The sequence below is a fragment of the Pristiophorus japonicus genome, chromosome 18, assembly GCF_044704955.1.
Source record: "Pristiophorus japonicus isolate sPriJap1 chromosome 18, sPriJap1.hap1, whole genome shotgun sequence".
Classification (NCBI taxonomy): Eukaryota; Metazoa; Chordata; class Chondrichthyes; family Pristiophoridae; genus Pristiophorus; species Pristiophorus japonicus.
Genome location: NC_091994.1, coordinates 84,466,748 through 84,482,097, shown reverse-complemented (window position 1 = coordinate 84,482,097; position 15,350 = coordinate 84,466,748). Strand labels below are relative to the sequence as shown.

Sequence of the window (15,350 nt, the reverse complement as noted above, 5' to 3'; positions counted from 1 at the left end):
CTTTACTGGAGGAACTTTTCGATGTGTGAAATGCAGTGATGTTTATAATTCCTGGAGCACACTGCAGGGAAAAACCATGTGAGCGATAGAGCTTACTCAGAATATTTAAGCCTACTCATTCGCTTACACCAGTGCTGGCAGTGCCAGTGCTTGTGATGTTGGCTTTGGAAGCAATAGTCTTACAAGATGTATTTAAGGATATGGGTTTTACCACTGCCTTCAGATGCAGTGGTGCCCCCTGGTGGTGACTACATAAACCGGAGGCAGAGGTGGCCATCTTTTCTGGCTCTGTGGCTCAGCAGTGCAATGAAGGCCAGCAATGTAGCTTTTCTCTTTGATTGGCCCTTACTGTCCTCCCCCAGTTACTGGGCAAAGGTCCAGCAGCCAGCACCTCCAAAACTGTTTTCTGTTGCCCTACTTGACCATATAAACTGGGCAGATACCAATGAATAGAGATTCTCAAGTGTACGTATCAGAATATATAAAGGTCACTAAAGAGATAGAGAGAGAGAGAGAGAGAGAGAAAGGCAAACATCAGGTGATACAGAGATAGAGAGAGAAATGGAGATGGAGAGTGAGAGATGCATAGAGCAACAGAGACAGTGAGAAAGAGATGCAGACAGACACTCACACAGAGACAGCGAGGTGGAAAGATTCTCAGAGAGAGAAAAAGTTGCAGAAGCACAAACAGAAAGGAAAAGAGATGGAGTGGGAGAGGTGGAGAGCTGGGGAATAATGAGATGGAGTAAAATAGATATAGTTAGCGAGGGAGGGAGACATACAAAGATAGGGAGAGAAAGGGAGAGACGAACAAAGAAGGGGACATGGAGGGATGGAGAGAAAGAGAGGTAGAGCAAGATGCAGAGAGAAATACAGATAGGGAGAGAGAGAATGGAGAGAGACACACAGGTAATGAGATATAGTGATAATGATAAAGGCAGAAAGAGACACAGTCATAGAGACACAAAGAAACAGACATAGTGAGACAGATGGAGAGACATACACAGATAGCGGTAGAGACACAAAGAAATAGGGAGGCAGTGAGAGACAGGGAGATAGTGTGAGATAAAAAGACACAGAAATAGAGAGACAGTGAGGGATGGAGAGAGACACAGAAACAGACAGTGAGGGATGGAGAGAGACACTGAATTTGAGAGATTATGTATGGGAGAGAGACATTAGATGACCCATACAATTATTTTTTTCTGTCTGAGGTCCCTGCCTCAGTTGACTCTGTGTGTTTACAGGGAGCTGTTTATTCATTGTAATTCAGAAATGTGACCCTGAAAGGGTCGATGTTGCATAGACAAGGAAATATCAAACCAGAGTCCGTACAATAAACACCAGCTAGGACACACTGACATAGTGTGACTATGACAGCAACTGTATCCCTGCCCTGTGGAATGCTAATTACAGACCCAGATCATTAATGGCTTCTTATTGCGGGAGCAGAGAATTGCACGGGTCTAATACCCTCTATAATTTAACTGCAATAGCCAATAAAGCATTCATTTTAAGAAAACATTAAAGTAAAATATTCTTGAAAGAATGATATCCAAAGACGTAAATCCTGTTGACAAGCAGAGTGTAGGTACTAAGACACTGCTGAATATACACAGCAGCCTGATTAGAATAAATATGAGGGAAGCCTGGCAGCCTATGCGCGAGAATAGAGAGCTCAACTCCCTGCTAGGGTTTGAATCCCAGTCTGTGGAATGTAGTTCTTGTTTTAGTCTCCAGATTGCAGGAAAGATGTAGAATTACAGGAAAGACTCCAGAGGAGGAATATAAAACCAATTCTAAAGCCAAGAGGGCTGTGTTATGTGGAACATTTGGCCAATTTGGGACCTCGCTCTTTTTAAAAGAGGATGGAGGGGGTGGGGTAGGAATTTGAATCCAGGAAAGTTCTTCAATTGGATTTCAGGACTAGAGAATGCAGCTCAATGTTAGAGGTCAAAAGAAAATAGGAAATTCAAGCAATTTCCCTACTCAGGCCTGAGTTAAAATTGCAGTCGGGGTGCGACGATGTCATTGGACTCTGATTTGCATATTTAAAGCAGGATCCCTGTCGGCTTTGCCACCCATCCAGAAGCCTGTGTGAAAATTACGGGCAAAAGGTTCCGGTTTGCCATTTTACCTGCCCAGCTGCCCAATACTGTTACTTCAATGTTGTCCCCAATTCTCTAATGTGCAAGAATGAAAGAAAGAGGCTTTGTTGATATAGCATCTTACTATATCTCTCAGAAGCACAGCACTGCAAACACAATAAGTTGTTCTGAAAAGCAGTTACTGCCATGTAGGCAAGACAGGAGCCACCCTGCGCACAGCAATGTCTCACAAACAGCGGTGAGATAAACGATCCATTCATTTTGGTGGTGTTGGTTGAGGGAGATACATTGGCCAGGATAACACCCTGCTCTCCTTTGAATAGTGCCATGGGTTCTTTAGCATCCACCTGAACCAGATCGAGAGTTTAACATCTTGTCCCAGGGATGGAGCAGTCCCTCAGTATTGCACTGGAATGTCAGCTTAGATGATGTGCTCACAGGTCCTAGAGCAGGGCTTGAGCCCGACTCTCTGATTCATAGTTGAGAGGTGCTACGAACCGAGCAAAGGTGACACATGTAAAAGCCGCTGCCTAATGTAAACTTGTAAGTGTAAAGTAGAGGGGATTGGAAAAATTGCCCTCTTTTCTTTTCAAAAATCATCGGGGTGATGTTTGGGGCGGCAAAGGGACGGAAGCGAGTCACTTAAAGGGGAGGGACACTGCAAGGCCTATTTGGCGCCCACTGGGCTTCAGGCTGGGCCAGCGGTCAGGTACTCAAGAGAGGGTGCCAATGCTGCCTGTTGGTGACCCATCTGAAGCCGTGGCCGCCATTGTCGGGCTGACTGCAGATTCGGCCGACAATTAAACTAAAATGGCGACCGTGGTGATGCACCCTCCCCTTTAAGGGCAGACGTGCTGCTCAGCCACTGGCAGCTTTCCGCCGCTCGAAGCTGTCGGGGGCACCGACAAGTGGTCGATCGACTTTTTGAAGGCAATGTCGCTTCCGGGGTGGGGACCAGGCGGTGCGTGCTCTAATGACGTCACTACCTCACAGGAGCGGGGCAGATACCTTCTCCGCCTCAAAAAATCACGAGGGCAATGTCCCGATTGTCAGAGAGTCTGCCCCGACTGGGCGGAACCTCATTTCCACCCCGTTACCGCCTCTGCTATTAAAAAAAGGAGCAATTTTGGCCCCGAGGTCAATGGACATATCGCCGGTTGTGCCAATAACAGCAAGCTGCAGGCATCAAATAGATTGCGAGGGATGGCTAGGTGACTTTAACATATTCTTACATCGAATTACATAGGGGTAGAAATTTGTAATGGTGGCACCAAACAGCTTTATCGCATTTGGTGCCTGTTATACATGCTGCTTAATATTCCATTCTCATGAAGTCAATGGAGCTGAATATCATCCGTGTCTCTCGCCCAAGACATATTTCTACCCCATAGACTTTACAGCACAGAAATAGGGCCATTCGGCCTAACTGGTCTATGTCGGTGTTTATGCTCCACATGAGCATCCTCCCACCCTACTGCCTCTAACCCTAGCAACATACTCTTCTAGTTCTCATCTTTTTTTTCCCTTTTTTCATTGATTCTCTTTCCTTCCTTCTCTTTCTCTGTCTCTTCCTCTTGCTGTATTTTCTTTTCTCTATTCACAGCTCAACTATCTGGATGATTTGTGGGCGGTTTCTTTGGGGAATGATAGGAAACCAGAAACTCTGATGGAGGCGGAGGTATCCTAGCATTCATTGCTACAGGCAACGCTCTCTATCAAAAAAGTGCAGCCTCCACAGAATTAATAGAAGGCTTTCATTATTGGTTTGACTGCTGAGTTAGCCCTTCTCTATAGTGTTTTGGTAATTACTACACAGTGTATACACACAGGAGATTGGGATCCTGAGTCAGAAGAGTAAGAGATTATTTAGATTAAACATCCACCACCACAGAAATACCCTGGCTGCATTGCATATGATCTACAGGATGCACTGCACCGTTGCCAAGACTCCCTTGGCAGCACCTCCCAAACCAAGACTTCTTTGGCAGCACTTCCACCACCTAGAAGGACAAGGGACACACCATCTTGACTTGGGCATATATGACGGCTCCTTCATTGTCACTGGGTCAAAATCCTGGAATTCCCTAACTATCAACATTGTAGAAGCACCTTCACCACATGGACTGCAGCGGTTCAAGAAGGTGGTTCACAAGCAACTTCTCAAGGGCGACTCAGGGTGGGCAATAAAAGCCAGCCTTGCCTGCGTGCCCATATTCCAAGAATGAATAAAAAAATGATTATGATTGAGCGTTAGCTTGGCTTATGGATAGCAGTCTAGCTTCTCAGAAGAGTGTGGGTTCAAGCCTCAAGTGGATTTAAGCTAGGTTGGCATTGTTGGATGCATCACCCTTTGGATGAGATGTTAAGCTGAGATCCCATCTGCCTATTCAGTTGGAAGTACAAAATGCAATAGCACTCTTCAAAGAAGAGCAGGCAGTTCTCTTAATATCCAAGCCAACATTTCTTCCTCAACTAACACCATCAAAGCTAGATTATCTGGCTATCCATCTGCTGTTTTGGGGCCTTTTGTGGAGTGCAAATTGGTTGCAGTGTTTGCTTACCTAACAACCGTGACTGGAGTTCAAAATTAATCTATTGCTTGTTGCGTGTCCTGAGGAAGTGATAAAGCCCTATCTAAATAAAGTTCTTTCCTGCTTCCTTCATGAAACCCCTACCAAATGTGAAAGAACTGATCAGCCTGCCTTCGATGTCCAAGTTGCAGTATGTTGTATCACACCAAGCACCGATTTATAAACCTCAGCCTAGTCTGTGGAAGCATATCGTGAAACACTGAACACACGCAATGCCATGGTATCATGCACAGAAATCTGTGAGGGACACCGTTGACACATTCTAGAATATAACAATCTGTATCCTGCACCATCTGTGCTAATCCATATCTTCTGAATGGGGTTGATTAACTAAGTATGGAGTTGTGAGAGGACAGGACTGTTCCAATAATTAGGGTGGCACGCTGCCCAGTTTTAGAGGTGGTCACATGAGAAATTGAGAAAAATACCAGGCATTCCAATTTTCAAACCAAATTCTACGGTGGTAGTCGGAGAGATCAGAACCCTATCTCAGCTCATAATGTAAATATAGGGGCCTCCACATGTTAATCACTGTTACAGAATCACCAAAGAAAGTAAAAAAACACCAATGGATTGAATTTATATAGTGTCGAACACAGAAACATGTTCAGAGAGGCATAATCAAAACATGGACACTGAGCCATGGAAATCGATATTAGAAGTTCTAGCCAAAGGCCTAGTCAAAGAGGTGGGCCTTATGGCAAGCCTTAAAGCACGGAAATGAGATGGAGAGCCAGATGGAACTCCAGAGTGTGGGACCTCTGCAGTTGAAGGCATGGTTACCAAAGGTGGGGTGAAGGGAGGGTAGATCCATGAGAGGCCAAAGCCAGAGGAATATAAATTCTGGGGGCTGGGGGTGGGGGGGTTATTGTGGGGCTGGAGAAGGTTACAGAGATAGGGAGGGGCAAAGCTATGAAGGATTTAAAAAGGCGCATGATAATTTTAAATTTGAGACGTTGGAGAACCGGGAGCCAGTTTAGGTCCATGAGATTGGGGCGAAGAGCGAATGGGGCTTGTTGCAGGTTAGGATATGACAGATGAGTTGAAGTTTATGGAAGATAGATGAGAAGCTGGCCAAGAGGCCTTTGGAACAGTCAAGTCTCAAGGTAACAAGGGAAACGATGAAGGTTTCATCGGCCGATGGGTTGAGGTTGGGGTAGAGATCGGCGATTTTACGGAGATGGATTTGGGCAGTGTTTGTGAAGGAAAGGACATGGGGTGGGAAGCTCAGATCAGGGTTGAATAGGACAAAGTTGTGAACAGTTTGGTTGAAACAGTGGCTGAGAGGCAGATGGAATGTGTGGCTACAGTATGAATTTTGTAGGGCGGGTCGGGTACAAAAACGATGGTTTTGCTCTTCCCATTATCACCTGTAGAAAATTGCGGCTCATTCAGGATTGCATATCAAACAAGTGGTCTCACAACACAGGGTCAAGAGAGGTGGTGGAAAGGCAGAACTGGGTCTCTTCAGTGTACATGTGGAAGCTGACCCCATCTCTGCAGAGGGCATCACCAGGAGCAGCATGCAGATGGTAAAGAGGCCCAAGGATAGATCCTCAATGGACTCTTGAGGGAGCAGTACAGGGGCAGGAAAAGAAACAAGTGATGTGATTACTATTGTATAGGCAAGAGTGGAACCAAGCAAGGGAGTCCCATTGAGTTAGCTAACAGAGATGAGCTGTTGAAGGAGGATGGTTGAGATCAACCATCTCAAAGTTCAAAGAGGAATTGTGCACCATGGTCACAGTCACAGAAAATATAATTCATGACTTTGGTTAGGGCTGATTTGGTGCTGGAGAGATTCAAACAGGGCACTGATTTGGGATGCAGCAACACATTCAAGGACTTTGGAGAAGTAGTTTGCAAGGACAGAGATGTTATTTTTGAGGAAGGTGGTGATGACATCATTTTGAAAGGGAGGGGGATAGTGCCTGAGAAGAGGAAACTATTTACAATGTCAGCTAGCACGGGACAGGAAGTGAAGTTGAGTGAGCAGCAGCCAACATAGCGTGAAATGTGAACAGACTATTCAGCTCATTGAGTCCATTCCCTCGAGGTGATTATGTACAATTGCATTGTTTTGGCCTCATAACTGATTTAAATTTCCTGAAGGAGATTATTAAACACTGGGAACATTTTTAAGAAGTCCAATCTACGAACTTTGTTCGGATGATATTGGCATATCCTGAATAATATGCCCTTCGGTGCACCATAAATTATTCAATCATCTCTGCCCTAGTTTATCCGTGTAACCCGCAATCCTATTTCTGGACAGAAAACCATCCAAGTCATTCTGCTGTAGCAGTGTTCAGATAGATGAATGACCTGTCAGGGAGACTGTTACTAAGGCTACAGGAGCCAGCAATTTTGAAGCTGTTTTTCTCCTGATTAAATCATGCTGCTTTCAGCAACAGCAACGTGCACTTGTATAGCACCTTTAATGTTGGAAAATGTCCCACAGCACTTCACAGAGGTGAAAAGGACTGGGTGTCAAGCACTTCTGGAAGGATTAAGCGACATGACTGAAAACCTGGTTGAAAATAGGTGTTGAGAAGACTTTTAAAGAGGTAGGGCCAAGGCAACTGAAGTCTCTGCCACCAAAGATGGAGCAGAAGCAAGGGGAGAATGCACTGGAGTCCGGAGTCAGAGGATGTGGGAGAGGAAGAAAGGCTGGAGAAGGTTGCAGAGGCAGGGTGGGGTGAAGCCATGGAGGGATTTGGCGATAAGGACGAGGATTTTAAATTCCATCTTCTAGTGGACCAAGCCTGTGTAGGTCAGCAAGGATGGAAATTATGGGAAAATGGAATTTAATACAAGGCGGGATGCAGACGCAAATATTTTGATATTTTCTTCAGCTAGTGGCACTTGTTGTCACTGGCAGGCACTCACTGTTTGTTCTGAAGATCTTCCTAACTCATCTGAAAACACTTACGCTGGGAATTTCATCGGGAGTCCTCCTGATCGGCCGCTGTAACTTCAGCGTAAAATCACGGAGATCATGTTTACATGGTTTAGCTGGGGTTTATGACCATCTTCCGCTGAAGTTGCGGTGCCAATCCGGGAAACCCAGAGAGGAAATTCCAAGTGCTTGTTTTTCTGAACCGGACCCAGCCTCAGCCCCAGATAGGGTCCCACAAGTAAAAGTGAACAGACGGATGGATTCAACTGTGACCTCTCTGTACTAGTTCTGATGAAAGGCCATCGACCTGAAACGTTAATTCTGTTTGTCGCTCCACAGATGTTGCCTGACCTGCTGAGTGTTTCCAGCATTTTCTGTATTTAGTTCAGATTTCTACAATATTTTGCTTTGGTCCCGTACTCATCATAATCATCATCATCATCATCATGGGCAATCCCTCGAAATCGAGGAAGACTTGCTTCCACTCTAAAAGTGAATTCTTAGGTGACGGCAGTCCAATACGGGAATTACAGTCTCTGTCACAGGTGGGACAGACACTGGTTGAAGGAAAGGGTGGGTGGGGAGTCTGGTTTGCCGCTTGCTCTTTCCGCTGCCTGCGCTTGTTTTCTACATGCTCTTGGCGACGAGACTCGAGGTGCTCAGCGCCCTCCCGGATGCTCTTCCTCCACTTAGGGCAGTCTTTGGCCAGGGACTCCCAGGTGTCGGTGGGGATGTTGCATTTTATCAAGGAGGCTTTCAGGGTGTCCTCGAAACGTTTCCTCTGCCCACCTGGGGCTCGTTTGCCGTGTAGGAGTTCCGAGTAGAGCGCTTGCTTTGGGAGTCTTGTGTCGGGTATGCAAACAATGTGGCCCGCCTAACAGGACTGGTCGAGTGTGATCAGTGCTTCGATGCTGGGAATGTTGGCCTGATCGAGGACGCTAACGTTGATGCATCTGTCCTCCCAGGGGATTTGCAGTATCTACTAATGTTTGATTGATGGGCTAAGCACAAGAGCTCGCACAAGATACATCCCAATTGGCAAAGAGGCCCTGTAATATAATGAGGAATATCTACTGCTCACATTTACTACCTCATCAATTGATGCCAACAGACACAACTGATCCCAATTCACAGAACCATATTCCTGAAAATTACTTTTTATGACCCTGTAAAACTCAGGCTATAAAATGATGACATTATTATTAGACATTGGAAGATGTGATGCAGTGCATGGCCTGGGTTTGCAATAAGTGTCCATCACATCATTAAACATGTGTTTGTTGACTGCAGCAGACCTTTAAACAAAATGCAAGGATTGTTGCGGAAAATGAGGACAATAATTTCCTTTTCCATTTAAAGTGTGTTTAACAAGAGAAGGTTCAATATCCTAATGCACCCAACATAGAAGCTGCTCCTGTAGGGCTCCATTGGAAAATACACTGCTGATTGTAGTCCTGAAGGAAGGCTGTAGCTTTAATCCCTGGCCTGTGCTGTGTTAGTTTGTCTCAATTGAGCCAATGGTTGGGGCACTATAATGAGCCTCAGCACCCATGGGCTTGGGAGGTGATATATCAGCCAAGGTTGACATTTCTATTTGCTATCCAGTGATCCCTGCTAAAAAGCAGACATTAGGAGAGGACTTGGCTAAGATTTACCCCATAGGGATCATCATTGATCAGAAATTCAACTGGACCAGCCACTAAATGCCGTGGCTACTAAAGTAGGTCAGAGGCTGGGTATTCTGTGGCAAGTGACTCACTTCCTGACTCTCCAAATCTTCTCCACCACCTCCAAGGCACAAGTCAGGAATGTGATGGAATACTCTCCACTTGCCTGGATGGATGCAGCTCCAACAATACTCAAGAAGCTCAGCACCATCCAGAACAAAGCAGTCCACTTGATCGACAGCCCATCCACCAGCCTAACCATCCATTCTCTCCACCATTGGCATGCCATGGCTTCAGTGTATACTGTGTAGCTTCTTCGACAGTAACTCCAAAACCTGCAACCTCTAACACCTAGGAGGGCAAATTGGTTAAGTGCGATGCCCTCCAGAGCCTAATCATTGATCAAGCTGGATCTGACAGATGGTTCAGCAGTCAGTTGCAGCTGAGGAGGGAGAACAAAATAACGAGGAGGAAAGAGAGGTAGCGAGGCAGAGAGGTTTAGGCAGGAAGTTCCAGAGCTTGGGGCCCAGGCAACAGAAGGCACGGTCACCAATGGTTGAGCAGTTATAGGGAATTCAGAAGAAATCAAATAGGGAATCCAGAAGAAACTTCTTTACCCAGAGAGTGGTGAGAATGTGGAACTCTCTACCACAGGGTTGTGGTTGAAGAAAATAGTAAGGGGAGGCTAGATAAGGGAATAGAGGGTCGTGCTGAGGGTTAGATGAGGAAAGACGGGAGGAGGCTCGAGTGGAGCATAAACGCCGGCATGGACTGGTTGGGTCGAATGGCCTGTTTCTGTACCGTATATCCTACGTAAATGTGATTGAGCCTCAGTGATGGTGGGTGAAGAGCAGCTTGTGTCACAGGTGATCTCAGCCATCTGGATGGAAGATTATGGCACGGAAACCTAACAATGGCGGGAATAGATAGTTTGGGATTTGCTGCTTTGTACAGTTGCAGGCAATATGTCACCGACCGCCACACCCTCACAGTGGGTGGGTCACCTTATCAACATGGTATAAGAGGTATGTGCAGAAACCTGCTCCAAGAATTTTGACAAAGTCTTCCTGAAACTGGCCAATATGCTACGCATCACGAGGCCCAAAGCCAATTCTCCCTTTGAATCTCCCTCTCTCCCATGAGAAATGCCTAAGTCTCCAGCTGGCATCTTGGCATAGTGGTAACAGCGGAGACTCAGAAGTGGGGTGTGGACTGTGATTGTGAACTCCTGCTCACCATGTTGGTGCCCTGATGCAACATGTAGTACCACCAGGCCTATTATTTAGGACACCATTTTAATTCCTAACCCGACCGTATCTTGACATAGTGCAGGAATCATTTTTTTTTCATTGTTCTGCCCTCTCCTTAGGACAATGAGCGTGAAATTGGTCTTGGGTGGTAGCGGGAAATGGGCGGGAACAAATTGGCAGCACATTTTACATCTGGCCCGATTTCCTATTCAATTGACATCAATGGAAAAGAAAATCAGATGGTGTGTAAGACGTGCAGCCATTTCATCAATGCTCCTTTAGCCCTACCGCTCAGTAACCCTCAGTAACTCGTGTCCTCGTTTGGTTCCATGGTGGTCAGCAGGCCTGAGGTACCTTGTCCAAGTTACGGAGGTCGATTTTAATGCACCAAAATCAGCATTAACAACAACTTGTATTTATATAGCGCCTTTAATGTAGTAAAACATCCCAAGGCGCTTCACAGGAGTGTCATAAGATAAAACTACATTTGACACCGAGCTGCATAAGAAGAAATTACAGCAGATGACCAAAAGCTCGTTCAAAGAGGTCAGTTTTAAGGAGCGTCTTAAAGGAGGAAAGAGAGGTAGAGAGGCGGAGAGGTTTAGGGAGGGAGTTCCAGAGTTTGGGGCCTAGGCAGCTGAAGGCCCCAATGGTTGAGCGATTATAATCAGGGATGCTCAAGAGGGCAGAATTAGAGGCGCGCAGACATCTTGTGGGGGGCGGGGGGGTTGTGAGACTGAAGGAGATTACAGAGATAGGGAGGGACGAGGCCATGCAGGGATTTGTAAACAAGGATGAGAATTTTGAAATCGAGGTGTTAACCGGGAGCCAATGTAGGTCAGCGAGTGGGTTTTGGTGCGAGTTAGGACACGGGCTGCTGAGTTTTGGAAGACCTCAAGTTTACATAGGGTAGAATGTGGGAGGCCAGCCAGGAGTGCGTTCGAGTAGTGAAGTCAAAGGCATGAATTAGGGTTTCAGCAGCAGATGAGCTGAAACGGGGAAGAGATGGGCAATGTTACGGATGTTACAATGTTAACAGGGCAGTAAAGGCCTCAAAATGGGGTCAGTGGACTTACCATCCTCTAATGCCAACGCTCCATTGCCCGACATTTTTACAGAGGCCTAACGCTGGGCGCTTGAAACGTCTGCTGCTTTCCGGTGGTAGGCCCCTTTTAATATGCAAATTGGGGTCCTATGACATGCATAAAAACCCCCGATTGCCATTTTAGGACAAAATTGGTAGGAGCTTGCGCCTGTACGCTCTGATCGGTTTTACTGACGGTACCGCCAGTGAGGATCCAAAAAGATAAGTTTTCAATCAATTTTGCCGGGGCCAGGAGGATCAGGAGAGGTCCTCCAGGATCCACACAAATAATCAGGGACGCTGCCTTCCTGGGATCCTCCCCTCCGCAATCACAATTCCCCCGCCCCCCAGGTCTCACCTTACCTGGACAACCTTTGGCCCATCTAATATTGAACAAGCACAAATCAAGCAAGCTGCATTGGGATGCCACTTTGACCCCTAGTCTTTTTGTTGACAGAACAGGCAGGCAACAAGTTATTGTTTGATGTGGTGAAATAACTCTGGCTGATTTATCCCCTCCCAATGATGCTGAGGTGAATTGTCGCACCCTAACCCCTGCCCCCAGCTGGGATGAACTAGTTCAGTACAGGCCAGAGGTCACGCTCGGGACGTTCTGGCCTTTAAATCTCAGACAGTGTCAGTCGTAGCTCAGTGGGTAACACTCTCATCTCTGACTCACAAGGTTGTGGGTTCAAGCCCCGCTCCAGAGACTTGAGCATGTAATCTGGGCTGCATTTCCTACATTACAACAGTGACTACACTTCAAAAGTATTGCATTAGTTGTAAAGCGCTTTGGGACATCCTGAGGTCATAAAGGGTGCTATATAAATGCAAGTTATTTCTTTTACTACACTCGGCCTTGCCTTAACCTACTAAGTCACTGGGAAAAGCTGGTCCCAAAGGACATTACCCTCATTGTGGCTCTATAAAATTGTCCTGCAACCTGTATTGTTGAAGTAATAATTTCTCAGACTTACCCAGTATCACCTCAGACTGCATTGGCATTGACAGGGCTGGGTGCTTCACCTCGCAGCTGAACAGGGCGTTATTGTCCAGGTCAGGGTTCAGTGTCCAAGTGATCATGGCCCGTACTTCGACAGTCCCATCGCTGACGGGGATCTGCGTGTGTCGGAACAGGTACTCTGGATCGCTGGGATAAATCCATCTCGGGAACTCCCGGCTGATGACTGTCTCTGGGATTCTTTCTGCTTCAGTGGTTGCTGGAATGATGCTCTCAGTGATGCTCGGGGAGGGTCTCTCCGTGAAGAGCCGGCCTCCGCCTTCAAAATCCAACAAGGACAAAGATTTCTGCAGCTTAGTGTCATCCATATCCCGGCTGATCAGATTCTGAGGGACTCGGCCTTTTTTCACGCCTGCATCTGGAGAGGTCTGAGACACGTGGAGAACTTCAATCAGCTCACCGTCTCGCTTGAAATACACCTACCGGGAACACAAAGAACATAAGAACATGAGAAATAGGAGCAGGAGGAGGCCATTTGTCCCCTCGAGCCTGCTCCACCATTCAATAAGATCATGGCTGATCTGACCTTGGCCTCAACTCCACTTCCCTGCCCATAACACAAAGAAATGTCAAAACCTTCAGCAAACAGATTGGCAGGATACAACACCAAGAGATTTCAGGAACAGAAAATGGTCATTCAGCCCAACAAGCTGTTCCGTTTTGATTGGTCAAACCAACTGACCAACAGTCTTATAACAGCCTCCAGACCCTTCTCTATCCAGATGTTCTGGATTGGCGCGATCTGGCATAATTCTGGATCAGACCGTTCCATTTGTCTTATTTTTTTAACCCTTTCTGTGCTGTCGGAGTCTTTACCTGGCATCTAAAATGGGAAATTGGAGTGATGTGCGTGCCAAAGAGGAGGAAGTATGTGCAGGGAGATATCTGGTCCCTGCCTCTGCAGAATTTCATTGTTTGTTGCATGTCGGTGAGCTTTAGGTGCAATGAGATGAAAGAATTGCAAAAGACCATAAAATATCTAAGGTTGACATCAGTAGTGGGGAAAATGTTGGAATCAATCATTAAGGATGAAATAGCAGCTCATTTGGAAAGCAGTGATAGGATCAGTCCAAGTCAGCATGGATTTATGAAAGGGAAATCATGCTTGACGAATCTTCTGGAATTTTTTGAGGATGTAAATAGCAGAGTGGACAAAGGAGAACCAGTGGATGTGGTGTATTTGGACTTTCAAAAGGCTTTTGACAAGGTCCCGCACAAGAGATTGGTGTGCAAAATCAAAGCACTTGATATTGGGGGTAATGTACTGATGTGGATAGAGAACTGGTTGGCAGACAGGAAGCAGAGAGTCGGGATTGTCGGGTCCTTTTCAGAATGGCAGGCAGTGACCAGTGGAGTGCCTCAGGGCTCAGTGCTGGGACTCCAGCTCTTTACAATATACATTAACGATTTAGATGAAGGAATTGAGTGTAATATCTCCAAGTTTGCAGATGACACTAAACTGGGTGGTGGTGTGAGCTGTGAGGAGGATGCTAAGAGGCTGCAGGGTGATTTGGACAGGTTAGGTGAGTGGGCAAATGCATGGCAGATGCAGTATAATATGGATAAATGTGAGGTTATCCACTTTGGTGGCAAAAACACAAAGGCAGAATATAATCTGAATGGCGGCAGATTAGGAAAAGGGGAGGTGCAACGAGACCTGGGTGTCATGGTTCATCAGTCATTGAAAGTTGGCATGCAGGTACAGCAGGCGGTGAAGAATGCAAATGGCATGTTGGCCTTCATAGCTAGGGGATTTGAGTATAGGAGCAGGGAGGTCTTAATGCAATTGTACAGGGCCTTGGTGAGGCCTCACCTGGAATAGTGTGTTCAGTTTTTGTCTCCTAATCTGAGGAATGACGTTCTTGCTATTGAGGGAGTGCAGCGAAGGTTCACCAGACGGATTCCATGGATGGCTGGACTGATATATGAGGAGAGACTGGATCAACTGGGCCTTTATTCACTGGAGTTTAGAAGGATGAGAGGGGATCTCATAGAAACGTATAAGATTCTGACGAGACTGGACAGCTTAGATGCGGATAGAATGTTCCCGATGTTGGGGAAGTCCAGAACCAGGGGACACAGTCTTAGGATAAGGGGTAGGCCATTTAGGACTGAGATGAGGAGAAACTTCTTCACTCAGAGAGTTGTTAACCTGTGGAATTCCCTGCCGCAGAGAGTTGTTGATGCCAGTTCATTGGATATATTCAAGAGGGAGTTAGATATGGCCCTTATGGCTAAAGAGATCAAGGGGTATGGAGAGAAAGCAGGAAAGGGGTACTGAGGGAATGATCAGCCATGATCTTAGTGAATGGCGGTGCAGGCTCGAAAAGCCGAATGGCCTAATCCTGCACCTATTTTCTATGTTTTTATGTTTCTATGTTGCGAGGAGCCCAAAAAATCGAGGGACTGCAGGTACAGCAAAAATCAGGATGTTGTACTTCAGCCAAAAGCATGTTACCTTCCTTCTGGCTAACCATAGATGGAACACAACACCATTAGCACTGCCACAAGAGACACTGGGAATTTCTATCAGTCAGGTCTCCCACCCATTTTGGAGGAGTGAGGGGGAGGGGAATTGAAACACTCTTTTTATGGCTTGATGTAACCACATTCTTTATGCTTCCTGTAAACATAGATGGTCATTAAAGCATTAAATGAACCCTTCTGCCAATTCATCCATTAGGGGGCAGGAACACTTCAAAGGCTTGTGAAGGCATAGCAAGCCACAAG

At 46.3% G+C, this 15,350-nt stretch overlaps 1 protein-coding gene across 1 annotated transcript in view; it reads right to left on the bottom strand.

The window, feature by feature from the left end:
- The window catches only part of igsf21a (immunoglobin superfamily, member 21a), a 364,267-nt gene that overhangs the window by 98,824 nt on the left and 250,093 nt on the right, over positions 1-15,350 (bottom strand). The window contains exon 6 of the mRNA XM_070860200.1: positions 12,577-13,039. Within this exon, the coding sequence (XP_070716301.1) occupies positions 12,577-13,039 (463 nt within the window). The remainder of the gene's footprint in view (positions 1-12,576; positions 13,040-15,350) is intronic.